The sequence below is a fragment of the Thunnus maccoyii genome, chromosome 8 (assembly GCF_910596095.1).
Source record: "Thunnus maccoyii chromosome 8, fThuMac1.1, whole genome shotgun sequence".
Classification (NCBI taxonomy): domain Eukaryota; kingdom Metazoa; phylum Chordata; class Actinopteri; order Scombriformes; family Scombridae; genus Thunnus; species Thunnus maccoyii.
In genome coordinates this window covers 17853216-17876938 of record NC_056540.1, presented here as the reverse complement: position 1 = coordinate 17876938, position 23723 = coordinate 17853216, and the positions used below count along the sequence as shown (strand labels likewise).

Genomic DNA, 23723 nt, shown 5'->3' with positions numbered 1-23723 from the left:
ATAAGAAAACTGGCTACTAGACCGTGTATTAAAAAAAATCATAGTTATATCTACACTTTGATTGAATGCATATCTGACACAAAATCTTACTGGTGACAGCACAAAACCAGTATCTTCAGCCTTAGGTCACCATAAGTTCTTCCACAAGTTGAAAGACAGCAAAAACTGCACCAAAAACAGGGTGTGTTTATATCTATCAGGATGAAAAGCACTATGAATAATAAAGTTGTCCTTAACTTCTGTCGTATCCTTTGTAAATGTGCTCTATAAATTGTCTCCAGTTGAAAAACAGTGACATTTGTGTTCTCTGTGCCTCAAGCAAGTTACTTTCAAAACTGCAGCCATTTCTGCCGTAGAGCCTAGAGGTGACATCTGCCTTTTAGAATTCATCTGCAGATTTCCTGTTAAATATACTGTATTCATACGTACAATAACACGACTCCTGTAACTGTTCATCGACAGAAGGCACAAGACAACAGGTGTGTGCTGCTAGGGGAACAGCTGTGTGCGGTCAGGGAAACAAACAGTGACGGAGGAGAAACAGGCGCAAGCTGTGAGTGCCTGTGTGTAAACCAACTGTATGTTGACATTTATATATTAATATTGTTTTACTATTTAATGTTGATATTTAATATTGTTATCGAAGATAAAGGAGCAATTCACTGATAATGCACTCAGTTCATTAAGTTGTTTACAGTGGTCTTTAATTGATTGATTGGTTGCTCCTTTGTTTGTTGTTCCGTTTGTTCTTTAACTTTCAGATTCATACACAATCATAATCTTACTGTACTTGTTGATTTATTTTAACTTATCTAGTTTACCTCAATCATTCATGTTGTGGGTTTGAGCTGTATAATGCACTGTAGTACATTATACATTTGTGAATGATTCAACTGTTGGACTGTTTCATATTTTAGGTCTAATATATTCTTATTATTTGTCACTTACAGAGCTGTAACTGTTAATATTGTTTGTGTGAAGCCTTTAAGTTGCTCGTTCATGCCCCCTTGATTCAGGCTGATTTATTTCCTACCTGTGGTTGTTTTATGGATATGTACAGGTGTAACTGCAGCGTCGAGAGTCTGGTGTGAACCTCAGAGACTGATGTTGGGAAAGCTTAATACCTACAGCCCAGAGTGATCGGAAAATGAAGAACTCCAGGTTAAACAATCTGTGTCCCTGTGGAAGACGGTTACTATTCAGAGTCACCACAGTCTCACTTCGTCAAAGGTCAACAAGCCAGCTCAAAATGTATTTTTATGTATAAAGGCTGTAATGTGCACTTTCTGTTTAACAAATCCTATATAAATAGTGTTAAATACATACTGTTTACCTGTAAAACAAAATATATATATATATCAGGAGAAATAAGACACTAGGACCACAATTTGGGCAGATGTGGAATGATGGTAAAGAGGAAGAGCAGTGACACCACCTAGTGGCTGCTTGAAGCCATCGCAACACCAGACCAAAATCTGAAAAAAATCAAACCATCTGAATGAAGCACCAGTCTGCAGTCGACCACCAATACAAATCTAACACAGAAATCCGGCACTAGCTCTTTATCTGCTGCTAAGAAAAAGCAAAAAATATATATACAAAATGCAAAGTTTAAAAAGTTCATATCAAGCCTTTTATTTGGTATACAGATATTCATAGATTTATACAGTATATATAGATATATATATAGATATATATATATATATATATCTCACATGTGCCACTGCAAAGTCACAGACAAACTTATTTTTGCTAAGAAAAGAAAGGAAAAGAAAATATATATAATGTGCTTAATTTCAAAGTAGTGCTGTGAAGCGCTTGTAATGAATGATGACCAAAACCGGAATGATGAGGTAACTGCCAGGCAGGAAAACAATCACTTAAAATGGTCGAGTAATAATAATAATAATAATAATAATAATAATAATAATAATAATAATAATAATAATAATAATAATAATCTACTGAAACAAGCGGATCAAATAGGCAACCGAGAAGTATAGTGGCAGCATGGACCCTTAGTGTCAAACTAGAGAAAAGGCTTAAAGTCTATAACATACATACACACATAGTATGCATACAGACAGACAGTGCATAAACGTACAAACAGGAAGTAAAGTCAGTCACTCATGAGAGCAAAAAGTCTCAGATGTCATTACTCTTGTCTGATACACAACAGACACTCAGGCATGCTCCAGGACGTCTAAAAATCTCTCACTCTCACTCTCACTCTCACACACACACACACACACACACACACACACGCACACACTCACTCACACACATACTGAAAACACACACTATCATGTAAGGGCTGACGTTGTTTGGTCAGCCCAATTTAGGGCTGACTAAACAACATTTGCACAGTTGTGGTGCATGCACGTGTAGACACACACACAGACACACAGAATTCAAAATGGTGGGTCAGGCAGGTCATTCACTGAAAGAGGTGAGAGCCTGCATGCATGTGAGAAAGGGAGGGAAAACGACTCAAGAAGCAAAAAGGAGAGAGGATAGACACAACTTAAAAACAGGAAGGATGAAGGAGCAGAAAGTGTTACACAAAAGGGTAAGGAAACAGTGTGTGAATGTGTGTGTGTACAAACACGTGCATGTGTATGTTTAGATCAGGAGCAGGCAGTGCTGAACGTGTTCGACAGACAATCGGGAGTGTCTGGCTCTGTCATGTGATCACTCTGAGTCTCTCTGGACCTCGGAGGCGTCGGCCCGACAAATGGGACACGTCCTGTTGGCCTGTGGACAGAGAGAGGAAACAAAAAGTTAGTCTAGAGGCAGTTCATATCGTTCAAACAGGTTGTGAATCACAAAGTGGACATTTGAACATTAACTAAACTCAATACTAGGTTCCCTTGTAAAAAAAAAAAAAAAAAAGGTTTTGGCTACAGATTTTAAATTAGTGATTTGTAATCCTTATAACCCAATTCAGACTGAGGCTTTGGGCAACATCTCATGCTTGTAAATCACAAGACTGTGTTCTGATTAAGGAAAGAACTTGGATGTTCAAGTGTGTCTTTTTTAGCATTTTCAGAGGGAAATCACATGTCGAGGTATGTGTGCAGCTTTTTTAGATGTTCCTGTCCTGGGTTTAGTGTGGTTTACACATTTTACTGATGTTTGTGTAGTCAGACATAAGTCTGATTCTCACAACATTTCTATAATTAAAAAGGTGCCTGTGTCACTCAGTTAATACATACTTAGAGAGTGTTTGCAACGTTAACCAAAAGTTTTCTCTCTTTTAGAGACAATAAACAAGTTATTGATGAGTCCCCAGATGAAGCAAAACAGTTTGCAAGAAGTCATCAATGGGTTATTATGTGATACTTCTGTTTTGAGACACACATTCAATTCCCAACAATGTGTAATAAGCCTCAAATTAAGTCATGGGTTGCATATCTGTGTTACGAGCTCAGTGTGAGTCAGCGGGGTCTATGGGAGGGGTACTTACCCTCAGCCACTTGTCGACACACTTCCCGTGGAACTCATGGCTGCAGGGCAAAACTCGCAGCAGTTGGCGGGATTCAAAATCACTCATACACACCACACACCTGCAACACAACAGGTATTAGCATGTCAAGTATGGAAACACAAGAAACCTCTTGTTTAACACACTTTCCAGATGACACACAGGGCATTAAGGCAGATTTAGGTTGAACTGTTACTGATTAGACTACAGAATTCAGGAGAGATTATTTCAAAAAGACCATGTCTGTTTACTGAATGATATTTAGATGATCAAATAAACATTTAATCATAGAAGCCTTCACTATTAACAGCGTTTCCCCTAGGTGGACTGCTTTTGGGTGGTGGCACCGGCCTTGAGGGTGGGGGTGGGGCAGTGTACTGAGCAAAACTTGGGAGAGACTCAGCAGCCACAGACACAAACTTTGGAGATAACCCCCTTCACTTTTCCAGCAGTTGGGGAAACAACAGACAAGACTTTTCTTCATCTTGAGAAGCTGCCAGATTGACAATTTACTGCTAACCTTTTCCTCTGCTCCGCTCACATTCACTGTTACTTTTCTGCTGCTTGCACTCGCTCAACCACTCACTCGCTACGCACACACATCACACACTTCTCTATTCCTTAAAAAGGAGCAACACTACTAAGAGTTTCCCGGGCAACGACACAGAGGTTGATTCACACAAATGATTTCCAAATGAATGGGGTGTTTGGTGTTATTTTTGGCATTTAAAAAAAGACTTTTTTTGGCCTGGCAGGGGTTCTTGTTGGTACAATTATTGGGGAAACACTGCTATTAACATGTTATGACACTTACAGTGTTTGTTCAGACTGATGGTTATTAGGATTGAACCGATAGGAGGGAAGCTGTTCGATGTCTCCCTTGGTCAGTCCTCGGAGTTTGGCCTCTCCCAGACGCTCAGCGAGGTTCAGGAGGGCCTGTTAATCAAAACATTAGCAACACCACAACAATCAGAGTCTGCATCTAGCAAACATATAGACAAGAGAATAAAAACATTTAAAAAGGACAAACCTCATAATTTTCCACTTCTCCATCATCAACATCCAGCTCTAGACTGATCGCAGGACCTGTGGGCTGGACTGGCAGCATTGAGCTACAGAGGGAGAGATTTAACACAGAACTTCTGATGCTCAGTGTCTCAAAAAAGCAAATTAAGCAATTCAGCTGTGTAGTTCTTAACTTTCTCTTAAAACTTTACAAATAGAAGCTCTGATAACATTCATGTTCATGTTCAATAGGTGATGATCAGGGCTGCACAATTAACCGAAATTTTATCGAAATCGCAATATGGCCTACTGCAAGTTTCAAATCACAGGAGGGACAATATTTGTTAAAGGTGAAATGTGTCAAATGTGTGACAATATTTAATTAAATTAAATATTGTCATGCTGCAGAGATGTCCTGGCCTACACACCATATGCTACAGACTTAGAAAGCATCTTTGTTTGGTACAGATTCCCACAAAAATCACACCATAATCATTTGAATATGTTTTTCAATGAAAATGAGAATTATAATGTAAAAATTATCATTCCCTCTAATATCACAAATCATATTAGAATTGCAATTTAAGTCAATATAATCGCAATTAGATATTGTTTCAAAATCGTTCAGCTCGAGTGATGACTCAAAAATGTTTTTTCCCCCCATCCAATTTAAAGTATTTAAATCTTGCTTAAAAATATTTTTTGAATGATTTCTATGTTTAAGACTCAGGAAATGTTTCACCTTTTCCCTTTATCCAATGATTCTGCCTTTTTATAGTCCAAAAAGCAACAATGCAACAAATCCTTTGTTGAATCATTAAATTCTCTCTGTTTTCCAGATGTAATTAACGTCTAAATTAGTAAGACCTTATCCTGCAGACAACTTTCAACATGCTTGTCTCTGTAAAACTTTAATTATTGAAAGTTTGAACAAAATAAAATGACATGACTTTATCTTCAGTTTAGAAATGAAATAAAAGATGATAAGAAAAAATAATCCGCTCTAACGGCCTTCTTTTACCTAATAACTAATCAAATGAGTTCTCTGAAAATACCAGATATCAACCAGGTCAAATTTATCCTTAAGATTACTCATTTTCGTAAGGACGACAGCTGGGGGATTTCCTTGTCTGTTCGATCTTAAGTAATATTAGTCACGCAACATCAACATCATGCAACTGGTTGCAAATTTCAAAAATAAATATCAGGTCATCTACCACCTTTACAAATTAAAAATACAACCTTTTCTTCTTAACTGTCTTCTCTTTGTATGTTAGTTTACTGATCTACTTACAGGAAGTAAGGCAGGAGGCTAGGGTGGTAAGGCGAAGGTGGCAGTGGCTGTTGCGAGCGGTACCGTCGCCCCGGGAGACGTCGAGGAATGAAGTTTGGATAAGACTAAAGACACACAACACATACATGTCAAATCATTCATGTGGACTTTTATTTTCGCCAACAGTTAAATGATTAAAAAAAAAAAAAACCTGAGTGCATCAATAAAAACTTCTGCAAAGGAAGGAATGAATAATTAATTCATTAATTTATTCTTATTGCTCACCACTCCGAAGAACTCCTGCGGCAGGGGATCATGGGAGAGGAAGTGAAGCTGTGTGGAGTGTGGGGTGAGGGCCGGGTGGGTGGCAGGGGGATAGTGGAGCCCCGCACCCAAAGACAGGTGCTCTCCGAGCAGCTCCACGTCATTCTCTATCCTCTGTAACGGCTGGAGGAGATGAGTGGAAAAGCAAAGGTTGATGGAGGAGACAAGTAACCATCCGTTACGTTACCATCCGAGTTGGTTTCATGTGATCACAGCAAAAGGAAGAATTGAAACACTAGAAAACAGACACATTTTTATGAGGAATACATGTGTGAGATGGAGTCCTGTCAAAAATGTGCTTTTTCACTTGGAGGTTTGAGCTTCATTTGACACTAGAAAACTGTTTTCACATTCACCTGCTGAAGAAAGAGTTTAAGGTGTGTACATGCACATGATTCGTGACATCACAACTAGTTTGGAGCCAATTGTGGTCCAGTATACAACTTACAGAATTGTGATGCGAAATCTTGAAACCTCCAGTGCACAAACACTGAGAATGGACTTTTCAGTGAAATAGGAGAAATCTTGAGTCCAGTAGTTAAAGATCCCCTCCAGGCATGTTTTAAGATGTATATAGAATATTCGTCTTTGAATAATAACTGTGTCTGATATGGCTTTACCACAAAAAAAAGTTCAATTATCTTGTAAAAGTCCTTAAAATTGCATCTCCTCCTTCTACCTCATTAAAAATTCCAGAATCTATAAATATGTAAATATATTTAATTTCTGTTGGACACAAGATGTCTCCTACTTCACTGTTAAGTCTGTTCTCAGTGTTTGTGCACTGGAGGATTGCAGTTTCTACATCACACTTGTTGAATATTAGACCTGAATTGGCTTCCAAACCATTTGTGATGTCACAAATCATGTAATCAGTAGGCCCCTTAATTTTAAAAATTAGCTCAGAGAAACTTTCCTCCTTCAGCAGATGAATGTGAAAACAAACTCTGCACAGACATCATTCTGCACAGTGAAGCTCAAACATTCAACTGTAGGAACAAGAAGAAAAACATATTTTTGAGTGGAGAGGGACTTTAAACTTTTAAAACAAAATAAATTTGCATATTTGTAGATTCTGGATTTTTCAATGAGGGAGAAGGAAGAGATGACATTTAACATTTTAACATACATTTGACATTCAGTAGTTATTATTCAAATAATAAATAACATTATACTGTAATTTAAGAGGCTCAAACAATTGTGTGGTTTGATCATTATCTTAAAAATGTATCACTAAAACAAAAATATTTATGAAAAAAAAACTAAGATATGTCTTTAAGTATATATATTTTTTATTCATGTGCTTTCCTACTCACTGATCGGGCCTGCTGTGTCGGGTACGGTCCAAACTGTCCAGCCTGGGGCAGGTGAGGTGGGTGGTGGGAAAGGTGTGTGGGAGGATGGGGGAGGTGAGGAGGGGGAAGCAGGAAGGCCGGGTCACTGGACAGCAGAGATGGGAATGGGTAGGGCATGGGTAAGTGCTGCACAGAGCAAGTCTGAAGGACCTAATAGAGACCAGAAAGAGAGAGGAGAGTTCAGTATATGTTGCAAACAGTATTTAAGAACTGCATGAATACACAGAAATAACAGATACATGATGCTGACTGATAAAATGAAAATAAAGACCCTCAAAAAAATGGGGTGCAATTGACTACTATCTGGAAAAATTACTTTTCCTTTCTTATACAAACACTTACAGGAGGAGGTACGCTGCAGACGGGATAGTGTTGTCCGCTGAAGACCACCGAGCATGCTGGGATCTGTTGCGGGGCAGAGCGAGGCGGCAGGCCGGGTGGAGCTCCAGGAGGAGACACAGGATACGATACTGGAGCTGAACCCTAAATATGGAAAGCAAAGGTCCTCAGCTGTATTCAGTTGGACTGTGATTTAAAACTGGAGTTATGACACAGAGGACCTATGAACATCCTCCAGGTAGCAAATAAAGCATAAACCTTGTCTATCAGCGATGACACAACAGATGTGTCTTTGGTGTTAACCACCTATTCAGATTTTTATTATACCTGACAGACCTCTTTCTATTTGTAATTTAATGATGCTTATGAGAGGACGTAGCCTGGTTCCAGACAACTGAATCTCTGGCCACAGCTCCGATTTCTCCAGCAATTCAAATAGTAAATGAATTCAAATGAAACTGATTGAGGTCAAACGCCTAAACTCACTTATTCATCCGCAAACAGCCTCCAGATGACGATTACACCCGTAGCAATTCTGACCAACATGAGTTTATCTATTCATGTGAACCGCTCCTATCAAATCAAATTAGTGCCATAATGTGTTTCACTATTTCTAGAGTCAACTTAAATGTACGTATTACCACCAGAATTAGTGATAGCCAGAAACAATTTGTTAAATAATGAATATGAAGCTTTAAAATTAAATTTAAGTCCTGCTTGTATCTGACTTTATGAATTGATTGATGATACCAGCCAAAATTTCTCCAGGGGTGAAGTTTCCATTTTGCCAATAAACTCCACCACCCTGGCCTATTAGAAAACTTATTTTAACTGAATCATCCTCCACTGGAAAAAACAAACAAAAAAAACAGACAAGTCAGACATGCCCACATTAGTTAACTGAATCTTTCATCTACACAGTGATGAGTTTACCTTGATAAATTATAGGAAATGTAGCTGCTGATAAAACTGCTTCAAGATCAAAACAGATCTCAGTGAAACATTGAAAAAAAACACATTAGTCATACTCTCTGTAGTCGACATCTTCAACTGCAAACAAGTTAATATTCCCATGAGTAGCTGAGCTCACATTTTAAATTGCATTGCTTTTTTTTTTTTTATATATGTTCTACAGTACATCCAACTGGTTCAATGGTCATATCCACACATATGAGCTGCACAGGAAGATGACTTTTCATCTTCACACTGTTTTCTAAGCACACAACAACAATTAAAAAAAAAAAAAAAATATATATATATATATATATATATATATATATATATATATATATATATATATATATATATATATATATATATATATATATATATAAACTCTTCACCAAAACCTATCTCAAGTGTAAAACTGCTTGTGTAAGTCAGTGGTAAAACTTTTTTTCCACATAAACCATCATCTTTTATACTTACCTGCTCATGGAGGTCCAGCACCACATTGCTCTGCTGCTGGGATGGGTGGGGGTGGGGGTGAGGGTGCTGTGGATGTGCCGCAGGATGCAGCAGCCTGGGAGACAGGTTTGGTGACTGATGAAGGGGCCTTGGAGAGGGGTTTGGGGGATGGTAACCCGGGCGCTCTTCAGGCCCGGGCCCTGGCCCTCTGGGAGGCTGCTGGCTGTAGGGTGGGTAGCCCTGAGGGGGAGCCAGGTGACGATAGTTCTCATCCTGGTGGCCTGGCGACGGGCCGTGATGGGAGTGCAGGTGGTGGTGGTGGTGATGGTGGGCGTTTGGGTGGTGATGGTGGTTGTTGTTGCCGTTGTAATGGTGGTGGTTGTTGTGTGCGTGGTGGTGGTGGCGGGTCAGACGGTCTCTCCGGCCACGCTGGCGTCTCATTGGAGGGCTGAGGTGGAAGAAAGAGGGGAAAACTAAAGAAGAGGCAAAACGAGCTATATGATCATTTGCATCATAATAAATACTAGAGCTGTCACCTATTGCAAAAAGTTAGGTCTGACTATGAACACATTTAGATTTTGGACATTCAAAAATCTAAATTTCATTCAAAGAGCCCTAAAGAATAGAACAGGTTAATCAGTGGCATCACTAGACATTACTGTGTAAACACCACTATTTCACTGCAATATATTTAAGCAGTTTGTTTCTGTGTGAGCTCATCTGGTTTAAAACCTTGAATCAAAATCTAAATGTATTCAATGTAGGGCTGCCACTAATAGTTATTTCCATTGTCAATCTCAATTCAATTATTTTCTCCATTCACTGATTAAATAATTTAATCAATCTTCATTTCAAATGTCTTTTTTCCATTTTTTTTGTCCAAAAATGATCAATTTACAATTATATAAACCAGAGAAAAGCAGCAAATCTTCACATTTGAGAGTCTGGAACCAGAGAATGTTTGACATCTTTACTTGAAAAGTGATAAATCCGTTATCAAAATAGTAGATACGTTTTCTAACTATTTGTCATTTAAATTTTCTGTTAATATAAAATACATTAATCAGATAATTGTTTTGTAAATTAAATTATTTCACTAGTACCTGTTTAGCACTTTGAGGTGACACAAATTATAATAAAAATTCAGATAGATAGAATATTTTTGACATTTTATAGGATGAACAATTATCAGATTAATAATGAAGACAATGTGTTTTTTTGTCACATACACACACTTACCTGCGACGGTTGCGAACAGGCGTGTGGCATCTCTCTGGCATGTAATGGGGGTGTGGTCTACGACTGGGAGGGAGCTCCCAGGGGCGAATGGGAGAGGAAGGGGTAGAAGGAGGGGCGGAGTTTAGATCCAACATGGACTGCTGGGAAAGACGCTGCCTTTTCGGGCTTGGGCTGTCTTCCATCTGCACACAGAGGTGAAAGAGGAGGGATGGAAGCAGGAGGATGGTGGGTCAGGAAAAAACAAAGGAGGACAGACACACAAAAAAAAAAAGAATGAATAAAAGAGAGAAAACAATGACACACAAATCCTATTCAAACCAGGAGCAAATCAAGGCAACAGGCCGGGGTCATGTTTCATACTTACTTTGTCCCGATCCTCGCTGCACACGTTATCTGGATGAAAATGTAGCACTCCTCCTGCAGGCCAGAGAGGAAAAAAAAAACATAATCAGATAAGATAGAGCTGAGAAAAACATCAACATCACAAGACACATGGCCATACGCTTGCTAAGCCAACAGAAATACAACAACACACAGGCAGCTGGGTGCCTTTGATTTTGTTTTCCATTCTACGAACACAGCAGATGCCAAAAAAAGTGATTATTGTGATGCAGCGCAGCTTTGGCTGATCTGCTTTAACAGTTCTACCACCTTAACGGCACTAAATCCAACAGTGATGATAAAAATGCACATCTGACATCTCGCTAACCAAACAGTACTACACCCCCCCTGTCTTCAGCTAGGGTGTCTTCCAAACAGGCTTTTCAAATCCCTGCTTTAAAAAAAAAAAAAGAAAGAAAGAAAGAAAAAAGCAGCACAAGAAAGGAAGCCATCTTCATAGAAGTCACAATGGACTCATCTTCTCTGGCTCTCACAGACAAATCATTCCCTCTGATCTACCAAGAAAAGCATTCTGCTCTCAGCTTTCCAAAGTTAACACATTAGATTGTTTGAATCCAGTCAATAACTCTTCATCAGCACTAGAGAGTAGTGACGATTGCACCTAACCATTAACAGAAGGCCTGGGTTCGAGTCCCTGTGTTGAGAAGTGCCCCTGAGCAAAACAGTGAACCATTATCAGCTCTTTAGCAACTGCTCAGTAGCGTGTCTCACCCTATTCGTTGATCTCCATGTGATAAAAATCTCTCTCTAAAGACCAAATGACATCACAAGAAAGAGATCTGCATAACAGCTGGATTTCTTTCCTTACTTACATGATTGAGATTGGCATGTCCAAAAAAAAAAAAAGTTTAATGCTAAAAAAAAAAAGAGAGAAATCACATCTCTGAATAAAGCAGTAATGTCATAAACATAATCTCAGAAAACCACAATGCACTCCCAGCTGTTTATCTGACAGTCCACATGTGCAATCTGGATGCAGCATGTGCACACAGACATTTCTGCAGCTTAAGAAGGATGTCCTTGAACTCAGCTGACAAGAGTTTCCTCTAAGCAGGGCCCCAAAAACCTTTAATCACCAAAAAGATGGGAAAAAAAAAACTCTCCTCCCCTCATCTTTCTGTTTCTCCCTTTATGCCTCCCTCATCCAAACAGCCTCTTCTGCCTCCTCAGAAACAACAGATCTGAGAGCAACCCCCCCACCCCTTTTTTCGTCTTTGCGACGCCTCTCCAGAGCCATGTGAAGTCTGCCGATAGTGACAGCTCAAAGACGCCCTGCTAGTGGCTGTGGAGAACAGAGGGACAGGCGGTTGACTGACTAGCCGACAGTAGGGGCAACACGCTGGCTTGCATCTTTATTCATCTACCGTCTCTTTTCTTTAGACCTCATGGGGTCCTGGGTCTTAGCCGCCTATGTGTTTTGTGGAGAACTAGGTCTGTTAATGCTGATTCACCCCAGGGGCCATAGGAGAGGGGATGGTGAGGCGGACTGGACGGGTTCTGTTGGCGAGAAGACACGACCTTGTTTCCTCCGAGCATGGCTGCTGGGGAAGACTGACACCATTTTTTTTTTTTTCCTACAACTGACAATTGAGTCAAGCAGGGTAGTAAACTTTGAGTATCAGCTGTCACCTAGTAGCAATTTCTTCCTGGTCTTTCACTGAAATACAAAGACTTGAACTATTATTTAGGAGTAACATGCCAAAAATAGTGAAACAATCTATTTTATTTCACATAACAGTATTAAAGAAAATCTGGGGGAAAAAATGGTTGCTATGCCAGGAGGTTGTGGGTTGAAATAATCACTATTAAAGCTATACTGGGTGATAACGTGGTTGAAAGTGGAGGAGTGAAAGAGAAGGAAGAGAAAGAGGATAAAAAATAAAAAAAAAACAGGGGTAAAACAGAGGAACACAACTCCCCCAAACCCAATCCTGACACATTCTTTGTGATGCCAAAAGGCGTAATACAAAATAAGCAAGTGCAGACAAATACTCTCACACACAGCACATGTTACACACACACACATAAAAACACACATACAGAGCAGAGACCCCAGCCATCGAGGAAGAGGCAATATGCAGCTGCTGAGAGGAGATCACACAGCTGGGAGATACACTGTTTAAGTCATTCACACAAACCCCTCTGTTGTCTCTCAATTTGGGAAACATGTGTTTGTGTGTGTGTGTGCGTGTGTGTGTGTGTGTGCCCCCCCTCTGTGTGGGTTATTTTGGGTGTTTGGCAACAGTGTTGCTATTAAAACAGGGGCCCATTAACAGCCTGCTTTCATTCATTCACTGCACTTTTTTTGCCTTTGAGGCAATCCAATCTGGTATTACAGAAGGTTCCTCTAGTCACTTTCCATTGGTCAGCAATAGGAAGCTGCTGAACATTACACAGACTGGTGTCAATGTTTAAAGCATTGAAAAACTGCTTTTAAAAAAAAGGAGGCTGAGATGCAGTCTCTCCAGAGGTTTCATACGTTTTTCCCCACATATTCCCTGAGGGTTTTTAGGGTTTTGGGGGGTTGGGGTGAGTTTGGGTTGGGTTGGGTCAGGAACCAATGCTATTGTGAACTTAACGAAGTCCAACAGCACGTCAACACAGGTCAATTGTTCATTTGTCTTGGTTCGTTTGTATTTGGATAATGTTTTAAAACTACCACACCTTACTTAACACCTTATCTAACACTACTCCACAATAAACCACTAGATGAGAGATCTGTTTTTTGTTTTTTTAGGATGGTGGAGGCAGTACACAGCTTTGCAAAGGCTAAAGGGTAACTTTAAAAACTTGAATAGCATTAATGCTTAAATATAATAGGGCTGATGGTGAGATCAGATGGAAAACTGTGCTATTGTTGTAAAGATAAAATTGTTATAATGGAAGAACTTAGCTTTCACAGCATCTACAAACATGTTCAGTGCTCTTTTCAAAGATAAAAATTGCTCTTTTAATCAGTTTACAAAATTTCCATTGACCAACCAGCAGACATATTTATTTCCTTTTCATTCTATGTATGTCTACATATTGCTGGGTATAATCATCTCAAACTTTAACTCTAATTTAAATACCTACAGGATTGCTTCCTTACTTTAGCATGAGCAGCATAATATGATCTGTGGGCCTTCAGCACCACATTTTCTGGACAATCCAAAAGAAAATCCTGCAGTGCTAAACTCCCACTGAGGGCCAGGATAATTTGCAAGGTGCATTGTGATACAAGTATAAAGCCAAGCAATGATATACAAATCCCAGTTGCCCTTATTTACCTGAGTAAATGCTATCCAAACCTCTAAAACAGAGCCTCCTCTACAACACCTGACATAGCACACAGCTGGCCGTTCAAGCAACAGCTGGCAGTGGAAGCACCAAGCCTTTTAGTTAAATATCTCAAAGCCTGCTAGTGGTCTTCCTCCCTCCCTCAGGGGGTGTATCTTGTGTGAGTGAGTGTGTGTGTGTAATGATGCATCTAGCTGGGCTGCAGGCCCTGTTTGCTGAAGCCTGCTTACCGGCCCCGGGGTGTCTGTGAGCTCCGTGCGAAGAGTGGCGCTGCGCCCCTGCGGACAGGTAGCTCCCCTGGGTGTGCTGCTGCTGCTGGCTCTCCGGGTAGCTGCGGCCACCGTGGTGCGGCGCCCAGCCGGCGTTGCTCTGCTGCGTGTAGTTCACCCCTCCTCCGCTGGCGTTCATCATGCTCCCGTTACCGACTGCGTTACCACTGCTGTTGCCTCCAACGCTGCTGTTCATGCCGAAATGATAGAAGCCAGACCGAGACCGCGACCGAGTCCTCGGGGGGTCCATGGCTGGAGAGGAGGAGGGCGGTGCTGGATGGACGTGATGAAGGCAGGCTGGAGAGATGGACGCTCAGAAACGGGCAGGAACCTCCCTTTTCAGTCCGCGTCTCTCTACCCAGCTAGTTACCTTTGATGACGGCCGGATGAGTGTTTTCTAATGCATCTAAAGCTGGTGTTTTAAAATGAGATGAGATACCTGGAAGCAGCTCAGGGAAGCTTATGTCGCACAAGCACCATCCACTCTTCGTCTCCCCCTTAATTATTTCACCACTTTTCAACGCCCACAAGTAAATCAAAAATATTCTACTTATATAAGCATGTAGTATAACAAAACTGTGATGAAATACTATTTTTTCTAAGCTCGTTATCTCTGGTTAACGTCGTTACCACAACAACAGTCTCCGGCTCTCTTTTGTCTTTTCACAGCGGAGCTCTGACTGGCTTTGACACAGTGAAATAAAGTATTTTTATAAGCATTAATATAAAGCAATTAGGTCCCAAACAAGTGAGCTCATTACCGACGAATATATTAATAGGAAATTGCAACTAACTGAGGTGAATATCGGCACCAGAGAGCTGGCCAAGTTAAATACTTAAATCCCTCAACACAAGCAAGATGGCTAGCTACCGAGCGTTAGCAAACTAAAAGAAACCAGCTGCCCTGATAGCTGGCTGTGAAACAAAGTTATTAGCATAAGTTCGTGAAAAAAAATACAAATAAACTGCAACAGGTAGCCCACTCTACGTAGTTAAGTTACACCCCTTTGCGTTGGCTAACTATACCTGCTCGTTCATTAGCATAATTTCTGATTTTTCCAGCTAGCCCAAGGCTAACAGGAAGCAGGATCTGGCAGGGAAAACAAGTCCAACAGTGCCGACATTACCAGCTAGCAAACGTCGCTTTGTATCGATGTTAGACTACTAGTTAACTAGTGCTACTAGCGGATTAGCTCATACCGCATGAGCGAAAACGATAGCTACCTTATGCGTCAAGTAAGCTGGACAATATTTGTCCAATTTAAATCCCCTCTCGTATTCGCTGTCGAGTGTTTTCTCCGGTCAGCGGGGAGTGTAGTGGAGATCAATCAATGGGAGTTTCACATCTCTGCCGAGTCACTCCCAATCGATCACAGAGAAACATGTAGCTCGTAACAGGCGAGATCCGGTTTGTATTTGCGAGCAAATCACACAAACTTAAAAGCCAATTAACGCTAAAATCCGTACAACACGCCGCAAAACAAGATTCCTTTGATCAGCGGCTGTCAAAGTCGATTTTTAAGTAGCAGCTTGTTAGCAGGTTTGACTACTTCTGCCTGGCAATCCGCGGGCAACTGCTCAGCTCATTAATAATTCAGCAGCTTCATACCAGAAATACTATAAGCTTTGAAAGAGATCAGCTTCATACAGCTTTTCTACACACGCTTAAGCTGGAAGACTAAATGAACCTTTACCCCACATGTTTTATTACTACCCTTATATGTTTTAACGTATCAAACATCACACAATAATCCTCTATCGTTAAGCACAAACGCTACATGATGTTATTTGTAAATTCATGTTTATTGTCGTTGTCTTTACAATATAAATATTAACCTTTACACTTGCCAATTAAAGGTGTGTGACCTGGTTTCAAGTATTTTAATGACAGAAAAGGCTACAGCACCGTAAAAATATCTTTATATTTAAGAAGATAACAAATCAGCCCCAAAACACACGATACATATGGGTCAAATAAAACAGGCACAGTGTGTAAAAACATATTCCAAAATATGCTGAAAACTGTACATGCTTAAAATTTGGCCCCGCCAGTTTCATAGTAGTAGATGCACACACAAACCAAGGTTAAAGTACTAAAATACATTCATACAGTTACACTAAAAATTAGCATCCTTCAACTGTATATCCTCCTATTCTACAGGTCTTTGTATTGACATTAAATAAATGAATTACTCAAAAGAAAACAAAACACAAAATCTTTTTTGTTGTTATTAGTTACAACAAAAGAAAAAAAATTACTTTATCTTCTTCGGTGGCGTACCCTCTGCTTTGGGGAAAGAAGGTTTTTACTACCGCTGTCAAGGTCAACATAGGGATATAAATCCCCACGTTTCATCCCTCCTCTCTTCTTCCACCTCTCTGCCTCTCTGCTCTTCCTGCTCCTTCTGCCACCTGCCTCATCCTTCCTCTTCTTCTTCTGTGGAGGGGGTGTGGACTGTCCATGACCGTGGAGGGGGGACCTTAGGGGATCTGCAGTGCAGGCTTCATCATCAGAGTGACCCCGGGACCTCACCAGTAGTCCTCCTTCACGTCTGGCCTGAGCCTCCCTCCTCAGCCTCTTCACCTCCTGTCTCTCTCTGCGCCTTTCAGGCCAAGTCTTCCTCCTGCCGCCATGGCTCCGTGCCTCCTGGTTCCTCTTGCTCCTCCCCTGTACCGGCTGATTCTCCTCGCCGCTCTCCCCTGTTGGTTCGGACAAATGCTGCTGCTCTAAGAGCAACAGGGATCCAGCACTCACAAGCTCTGAAAATAACATTGACAACAGGATTTGTTGTTATATTAAAAGGGAAACTCTTTAAAATGATGGGTGCTGGAGAATAGTACTGCATGTGAAAAAAGATGTATAAAGCCTGAATGTGGTTCTAGAGGGAGCTGCGCAAAGTCTGATAAATTGTCTCAAGGGATATCTCTTGATCTCACTTGAGTCAGCATGAGTTGCAGCTAAAGACTACAAGTCTGCAAATGAAAACGATCTGGGCTGTGGAGTTAGAAAGATCAAGTGAGGTTACCAGACCTCGGTAGCCCGCTCCTAATCTCTGCTTAAAAGCTAACGGCTCAGAGCTACATTAGCTTCTACTAGCATAACACACCAGAATCTCTGACCAAACTGTTGGTGGTTGAATTGCATTGAATTTTTTACATCCTCACACAGGCAGAAAAATGAAAGTCACATGTAGTCTACCTATTGAAATGTCTTTGTGAGTTTTGTTATGTGGGCAAGACAGAAAGGGGAATTGAGAATTAGGATCTCTGAGCATAAGAGTAGCATCAAAAATATGGATGAGAGGTCTCCTGTAGCCAGACACTTTAATTCTGCTGGCTATGGAGTTTGTAGGCTACTGTTCACGGGTATTAAGGCTGTTAGGCGACTGATGAGGGGAGAAGATGAAGAGAGGAAACTTCTCCAAAGAGAGGCCTAATGGATCCACTACTTACAGACTAGGTATCCTGGCAGCTTAAATGATTAATTGTTTTTGTCTTGTTTTTTTATGAATACAGATGGGTATTATATATGCATTTGTATTTTCTATGGAGGTTCTAGACATGATGAGTTTACATATGTATATACATGCACTTTCTTATTCTTAGTGTGTAAATTAATTGGTCACTTATCTGGTTGTTGCAATAACAGAATGAGATATATTTCTTCTTATGACTTAATTTTCTTTACTACTATTTTTCTTACTAGTATTTGCCTTTTGAAGATGTTTTTTGATGATTCGTATCAGCTGGTTGTTAATGACCAGCAGGTCCCCGGCTGCTGTTTAATAGGGGTCACACCCACATATGTCTCCGAAACGCTGAGGAAAGCCTAGGGCTGGAACACGTCCGTTTCCTTCTGCTGCTGTGCATTATTAAAAGTGTTACATACTTATTTGCAAGTGCTGACAACTTAATTTGCTATTTGTGTGTGTGTGTGTGTGTGTGTGCACGTGTTTGTGCAGTATTACCTTTAGCTCTCCTCAGCATCCTGGTGCGACGTTGGAGGATGTCTTCCATGGTGTCGTAGTGGCAAACATAAGGCAGGGAGGGAGACGAACCACTGACCATCCTCCTTTTAGTGCACTCCTGATACCGACACAGGCACAGAAGAACGGAGACGACCAAACAAAGAGAGGTAAGTGAGGGATGGATGCACGATATTAGAGAACGGTGCTGTTTCAGAGAAATAATCAGAGATAAAGTGATGGGGGAGAGAAGAGAGAATACTGTAGATGTATTGAAAAAGTGAGGGAGCAAGATTATCAAAGCGGGGCAGGTACAGAGAAGTCTGACCCAAAAGGAGATGCAGAGAGAGAGAGGGGGAGAGCATGTTGGACAGAGGTATATAGAGGAGTAAGACAGTGTTACAGAAAAAAGAAAGAGACACAGAAGAACTATTAAGTCTTAGAAAGTGAGTGTAGGCAGATGAAGATCAGTCAAGTGGAAAAAGAGAGATGGTAAAAGTAAGACTGACAGTAAAGGATTCCTTTCATTGGCCACTTACATAGCCATAATGTCCCCTCCTAGAGCAGTTGTAACAATGAACAGGGCGTTTCTTATGTTTGAGGGAGTGGACTTTCCATGGCCCGGGGGGAATCTCTAACCGGATCTGGAAACAAAGTCAAACAAGGGAACATTTTTAAATGTGGAAAAAGTTGATTTCTTGGAGGTTTTATCAATACACACCCATGTTTTCAGGATCACAGTTTCACCAAGTTAATAAAAAACACCTGATTAACACCTGTTTGGATGATTTTAATTCCTTGATCCAAAGCAAAATCATTAAAAAACAAAATCAGTGACATTTTGCTTATTAAAGACAGCGAGATGAGAAAGTGTACTAAACTAAAAGCTTCAACTCACTGTCATGTGATACTGTCTCCATATATCAGGGCAGGCCTGCGGAAAACAGAGGAGAAAATTAGTCTTCTGAGCAAGAATACGGGGAAAAAAAGCATTGTGTAACTGCACTGAAGATGAGGAACTGTTTGCCAAGTTCAAACAACACTTCATAAATGCGGCCCACACACGCCTGAGGCTAAAGAATCTGTCAACACACAACTGACAACTGCTTCAACGTGACAACACACACTCCAACACAAACACTCACAGGGGCCAGGCCTAGGGGGCTAACGGACAAACTCACATCAGAGAGGTGTCCTGTCACCCCACAGCGCTGGCAGTGTTGGTTCCATGTTGGGGGATTTTCACAGGGCCTGAGGCCATGTGAGGGCAGTCCACAGCTGGGGCAGGGGCGGCACGGACAGTCCCTCTGGATGTGGCCCTGGATCCCACAAAGGATACAGGTGGGACATTTCTGCAGACACAGAGACGAAAAATTGATTTTCTTACAAGGGTGTTAAGATGGATGTTTTCATTAACAAAAAAAAATCTACAGGTGGCCTTAAGATTGCAACAACACTGATATCTCTAGTGCAGCTTATGGCAGCCTGTAAAAGACAGAAACATTGTGTCTAATTATGTTTTTTCCACAAAATAAGGTTCAATTATCTTGTTAAAATTCTTAAAATTACATCTTCTCTTTCTCCCTCATTAAAAATTCCAGAATTTATGAACATGCAAATATTTTTCTTTTTGAAGGTTTAACTATTGGACACAAGATGTCTCTTAATTGTCTGAAAACGTCCACTCTCAGTGTTTGTACACTGTAGGTTTCAAGTTTCCACATCAAACAACTGAATCCCAACAAGTTGTGATGTCACAAACCATGCTCATAGGGACACATCTTAAACTCAGATTTAACATGAGTACAGAGAAACTTTCCCCCTTCAGCAGATAATTGTGAAAACAGCCTTCTAGTGCCAAACTCTGCACATACATCATTCTGCACAGTGAAGCTCAAACATCCAACTAAAGGAACAAGAATCAAAACAGTGGAGAGGGACTTTTAAAGACTGAATAAGCTAGTAAATTAGAGTAGCGATCAATCAAACAGAAACATGTAGTGACATGTATTTCACAGCAATATCCTCAATATTTCAATCAACATAAAAGATAGTTTTAACATTTTGCCATAACTGGATAGTTTAAAGTTTAGAGCAGCTTGAAACACTGGGGGGGGGAGAAGGTGATGTCAGTTGAACTCACACCAGGGTTGTCACATTTACACGGTGAGCATTTTAGACCATTGGGACACCAGGAAGTGGAATTAGTTTTTCCTACAAGACCATGAAATCTGGATCTGTAAGTATGTCAAGTTTATGTATGTGTGTGTGTTACTTTACCTTGTGGATGTAGCAGCTTTTGGCCTGGTGTCCCGTCCTGTTGCAGATGTGACACATCAGAGAACGGCCGCGCACGAAGTAGCGGCTGAGCAGAGACTGATCAGCAAAACACTAGATAATATAAGTGGATAAAGACATGAAAGGCAATATTTGAAATTCCACACTGCAATATTAGACTGCAGGAAAATGAAATTACGGGATGAAAAAAAGACAAAGAACACACATATTTTATAATAAATTTCCTTCCCTTTTGTATTCCTGAACATTGGTTGATATTAAAAGTTACCTTGTCTTTCTCCGATACAGCCCAGGTATCTTCAACTGATTTTATATTCTGATCTATGATGGAGAGAATGACCAAAAAAAAGTTATGAAGTCATAAATTTGTTCCACCATGACAAATCTAACTGTATGGCTCTCAGGCAGAGATATTTCTTGAACCCTTACAAAAACAGGAGTTTTCACAAGCCTAATAAACGAAGTCTTTCTCAGGTATTCTGTCTTGTAAAAAGCTGTAGCTCTCGGGGCTTTAAAAATTGATGAAACACACTTGACCTTCCTATAAAAACTATCACTGAGATGTAAGGAAATACTTCAACTCCCTCCGCTCCAGTGGAGTTGTTGGCTGGCAAGACAAGATGAAGTGGTTGTGTAGGGCAGCTTCTCGGTGTGAATGCGAGTATCTTCATTAATGTGAAGGTGAAACCCAGAGTACATGCTCAGCAAACCTTCCCTATATGTTTAAAAATAAACTGCAACTCCACAGATTTACAGAAATCTCTCTGTACTGTTTTTGCATGAATGTATCCACAGAAATTATCTTCTATCAGGATCTATCTTTTTTTTTTCTATATCTCCTGACTAGAGTAACTCTGAGCTGAAAACTCCACAGTCTATAAAGTATCACTATTCATGGAGTTATTTATGTCGTATAGGATCTATTTTTCAGGAGAGAACAAAAAATAGTTGTACAGAGTTTTTAATAAAATCTTTTTTCCAGCTCAGAGTCCCTTAATAGCAACAGTTTTGTCTCGTATCACCTTGAATCTTTAAGTGAAAATATACATGTAGACACTGATGATAATGGGACAGAAAACTAAGGGACAACTGAGAAGTGTTTTCACACAATTTCAGCTAAAATCACAATATATTGCACGAGATTTGAACAAAACTGTTGTAAATAAAAGTGCAGGCATTTCTGAGGCCTTTTCATTTAACAAATATTTTTTTCTTACTAGTTTTACCCTTTATATTGCTTCGTGCCACTGGCTATCAGCTGTAAACTGTAGCCATTCACTTTCTCATGGACGTTATGTGAACAATCGATGATTGACCAAATGTGTGTTTGAGAGAAGAGCACCTTGTTTGATCACATTTCTATTTAAGACCCCCTCCAGACGTGTTATGTTCACAGGGCTCAAAATTAGCACCAGCCACCAGTCAAGTGCTGGTAAAATATGCAAGTGGCTGGTAGATGCTGTAGCCTGTATACTGTAACACTAGTATACAGTGGCTGAGCCCAAACACGTTACTTTGGGACTAAATGGTTTCCTATTTGATTCTTGTTTTGTTATTTTTCTTACTACCTTACGTGGCAAATTGAGATGCTGCTTGTACTTCAGTGAGATACTTTTGGATCCCACAACATAGACCCCTATCAATACTATTTTCTTGCACTAGCAGAGAGACTTTTGAGTTAGTAGGACAGATTGAGGCACCCAAAAGCTCTCACCTTCATCTCCAGAGTCATCGCCAGAGATGCTGCTCCAGTAGCTCAGATTGAGCTGGATGCTTGAGTCTCCCTCCTGCTCTCCTCCTCCCAGGATCATCCAGTCCTCGATGTGCTGGTCACTGTCCTCCTCTTCCTGTAAGTCGGAGCTGGGGCTGCTGTCCTGCAGCAGCCGTCCAGTTGTGACGGAGAAGGCCAGGAGGAGCGGAGGAGAGCTTCCCCTGCTCCGCTCAGTGGCTTGTTTGCAGCTGCTGTGCTGCTTCTGGTGACTAAACTTGATCTTTTCTTCACTTTCTGAACAGCTGGAGCCCTCAATAAAGAAGCGCTCATCCTCGCCACCGGCTTCTTCACCATCATCATCTTCGTTTTCTTTCATGAAGTCCATAATACAACCTTTACCTGGCAAAAACTGCAGCTGAACAGCGCCACCCAACGAGCACTCACGGCACTGCTAGCAAACAGCGGCGGCTAATGTTGCTCATTTATCACAACTTTTATCTTAATAATTAGCATTGTGGCCGATATAAAAGTGTCTGGCTGGATGCAGGATTTCTTTCGTACATATAATGCATGAAGTGGGTGGGAAACGTCTTCATATCTCGACACGTGGGTTAACATTAGGCTAACCGGTGCTATGCTAACGCTAACTAGCTCCGTAGTAGCCTTGTCAAATTAGCAAACACAACCAAGATAAAGTCTACGGACATTTTCTGTTGCTTACCGTTTTAGCCCAGTATATCTCGGCTGTAATTTCACACAATTTCACACACCATATAAAATATTCCCTCCAGGGCTGTTATTTACTTCCACGCGTGTTTACATGTTTGAATAAAATGTTGGACAACCAAAACTGAACCACGACGCTCAAGTCAACTTCCGATTCGGGTTAAAGAGAAAGTTACAGGAAAACATAAATAATGATATTTAGCGGCTGTTTCTTTGTTTTTGCACCACTTACACTAATGAAAGAGTGTTAGACATCGTAACAAAAGCCTTAACGCTGTTTAAATCCTATATTATACTTACTTAAATCTTAAGTGAATTAACAAGGAGAAAGAAAATGTTTAAAAGTCTAGTATAGTGGTTTTTGATCTGGATCTGGATGGAGAAATATCATTGAAATCGCCCCTTTTTCAGTTTTCACGAATAGAATAAAAGTTTCACAAATCTGAAACTCTGTTTTTAATGAGTCTTTGGAGTCTCCTTGTTAATCTAGTCCAGATTTGACAAGTCTAAGTACTGTGGTTTTTGATCTGGACATGGTCTGATGAGGTCTGGATGGAGGGGAAAGCAGTGAAATCGCCCTTTTTTCAGTTTTCACAAACAGAACAAAGGTTTCACAAATCTGAAACTATGTAATAATGAGTCTCTGG

At 40.5% G+C, this 23723-nt stretch overlaps 2 protein-coding genes across 2 annotated transcripts; both read right to left on the bottom strand.

The window, feature by feature from the left end:
- Positions 1 to 1619: 1619 nt before the first annotated feature.
- Positions 1620 to 15873, bottom strand: LOC121902200 (E3 ubiquitin-protein ligase RNF38-like). Its single transcript, XM_042419449.1, has 12 exons — positions 14338 to 15873; positions 10791 to 10843; positions 10427 to 10608; positions 9209 to 9635; positions 7784 to 7924; positions 7403 to 7591; positions 6048 to 6209; positions 5784 to 5887; positions 4515 to 4596; positions 4299 to 4420; positions 3467 to 3566; positions 1620 to 2754 (listed from the first exon to the last, which is right to left on the bottom strand). Exons 1-12 carry the CDS (start codon positions 14624 to 14626, stop codon positions 2692 to 2694), a joined length of 1914 nt encoding a protein of 637 aa, XP_042275383.1. The 5' UTR covers positions 14627 to 15873; the 3' UTR covers positions 1620 to 2691.
- A 287-nt stretch (positions 15874 to 16160) lies between these two features.
- Positions 16161 to 23315, bottom strand: LOC121902595 (zinc finger CCHC domain-containing protein 7-like). Its single transcript, XM_042419983.1, has 9 exons — positions 23072 to 23315; positions 22354 to 22749; positions 20908 to 20960; positions 20622 to 20732; positions 19523 to 19693; positions 19240 to 19275; positions 18881 to 18985; positions 18345 to 18462; positions 16161 to 17136 (listed from the first exon to the last, which is right to left on the bottom strand). Exons 2-9 carry the CDS (start codon positions 22733 to 22735, stop codon positions 16637 to 16639), a joined length of 1476 nt encoding a protein of 491 aa, XP_042275917.1. The 5' UTR covers positions 22736 to 22749; positions 23072 to 23315; the 3' UTR covers positions 16161 to 16636.
- Between the last annotated feature and the right edge of the window lie 408 nt (positions 23316 to 23723).

What these genes read in the sequence shown, in the direction of transcription:
- LOC121902595 (XM_042419983.1), bottom strand. Translation starts at nt 22,735, where the DNA reads ATGGACTTCATGAAAGAAAACGAAGATGATGATGGTGAAGAAGCCGGT. An exon ending in CTGTATCGGAGAAAGACAAG is followed by an intron (nt 20,733 to 20,907) that starts GTAACTTTTAAT and finishes TATATTATCTAG; the next exon opens with TGTTTTGCTGATCAGTCTCT. An exon ending in AAAGCTGCTACATCCACAAG is followed by an intron (nt 19,694 to 20,621) that starts GTAAAGTAACAC and finishes CTGTGTCTGCAG; the next exon opens with AAATGTCCCACCTGTATCCT.
- LOC121902200 (XM_042419449.1), bottom strand. Translation starts at nt 14,626, where the DNA reads ATGGACCCCCCGAGGACTCGGTCGCGGTCTCGGTCTGGCTTCTATCAT. An exon ending in GAGAAGTGGAAAATTATGAG is followed by an intron (nt 4,421 to 4,514) that starts GTTTGTCCTTTT and finishes TTTGATTAACAG; the next exon opens with GCCCTCCTGAACCTCGCTGA. An exon ending in CATCAGTCTGAACAAACACT is followed by an intron (nt 3,567 to 4,298) that starts GTAAGTGTCATA and finishes GTTGTGTTGCAG; the next exon opens with GTGTGTGGTGTGTATGAGTG.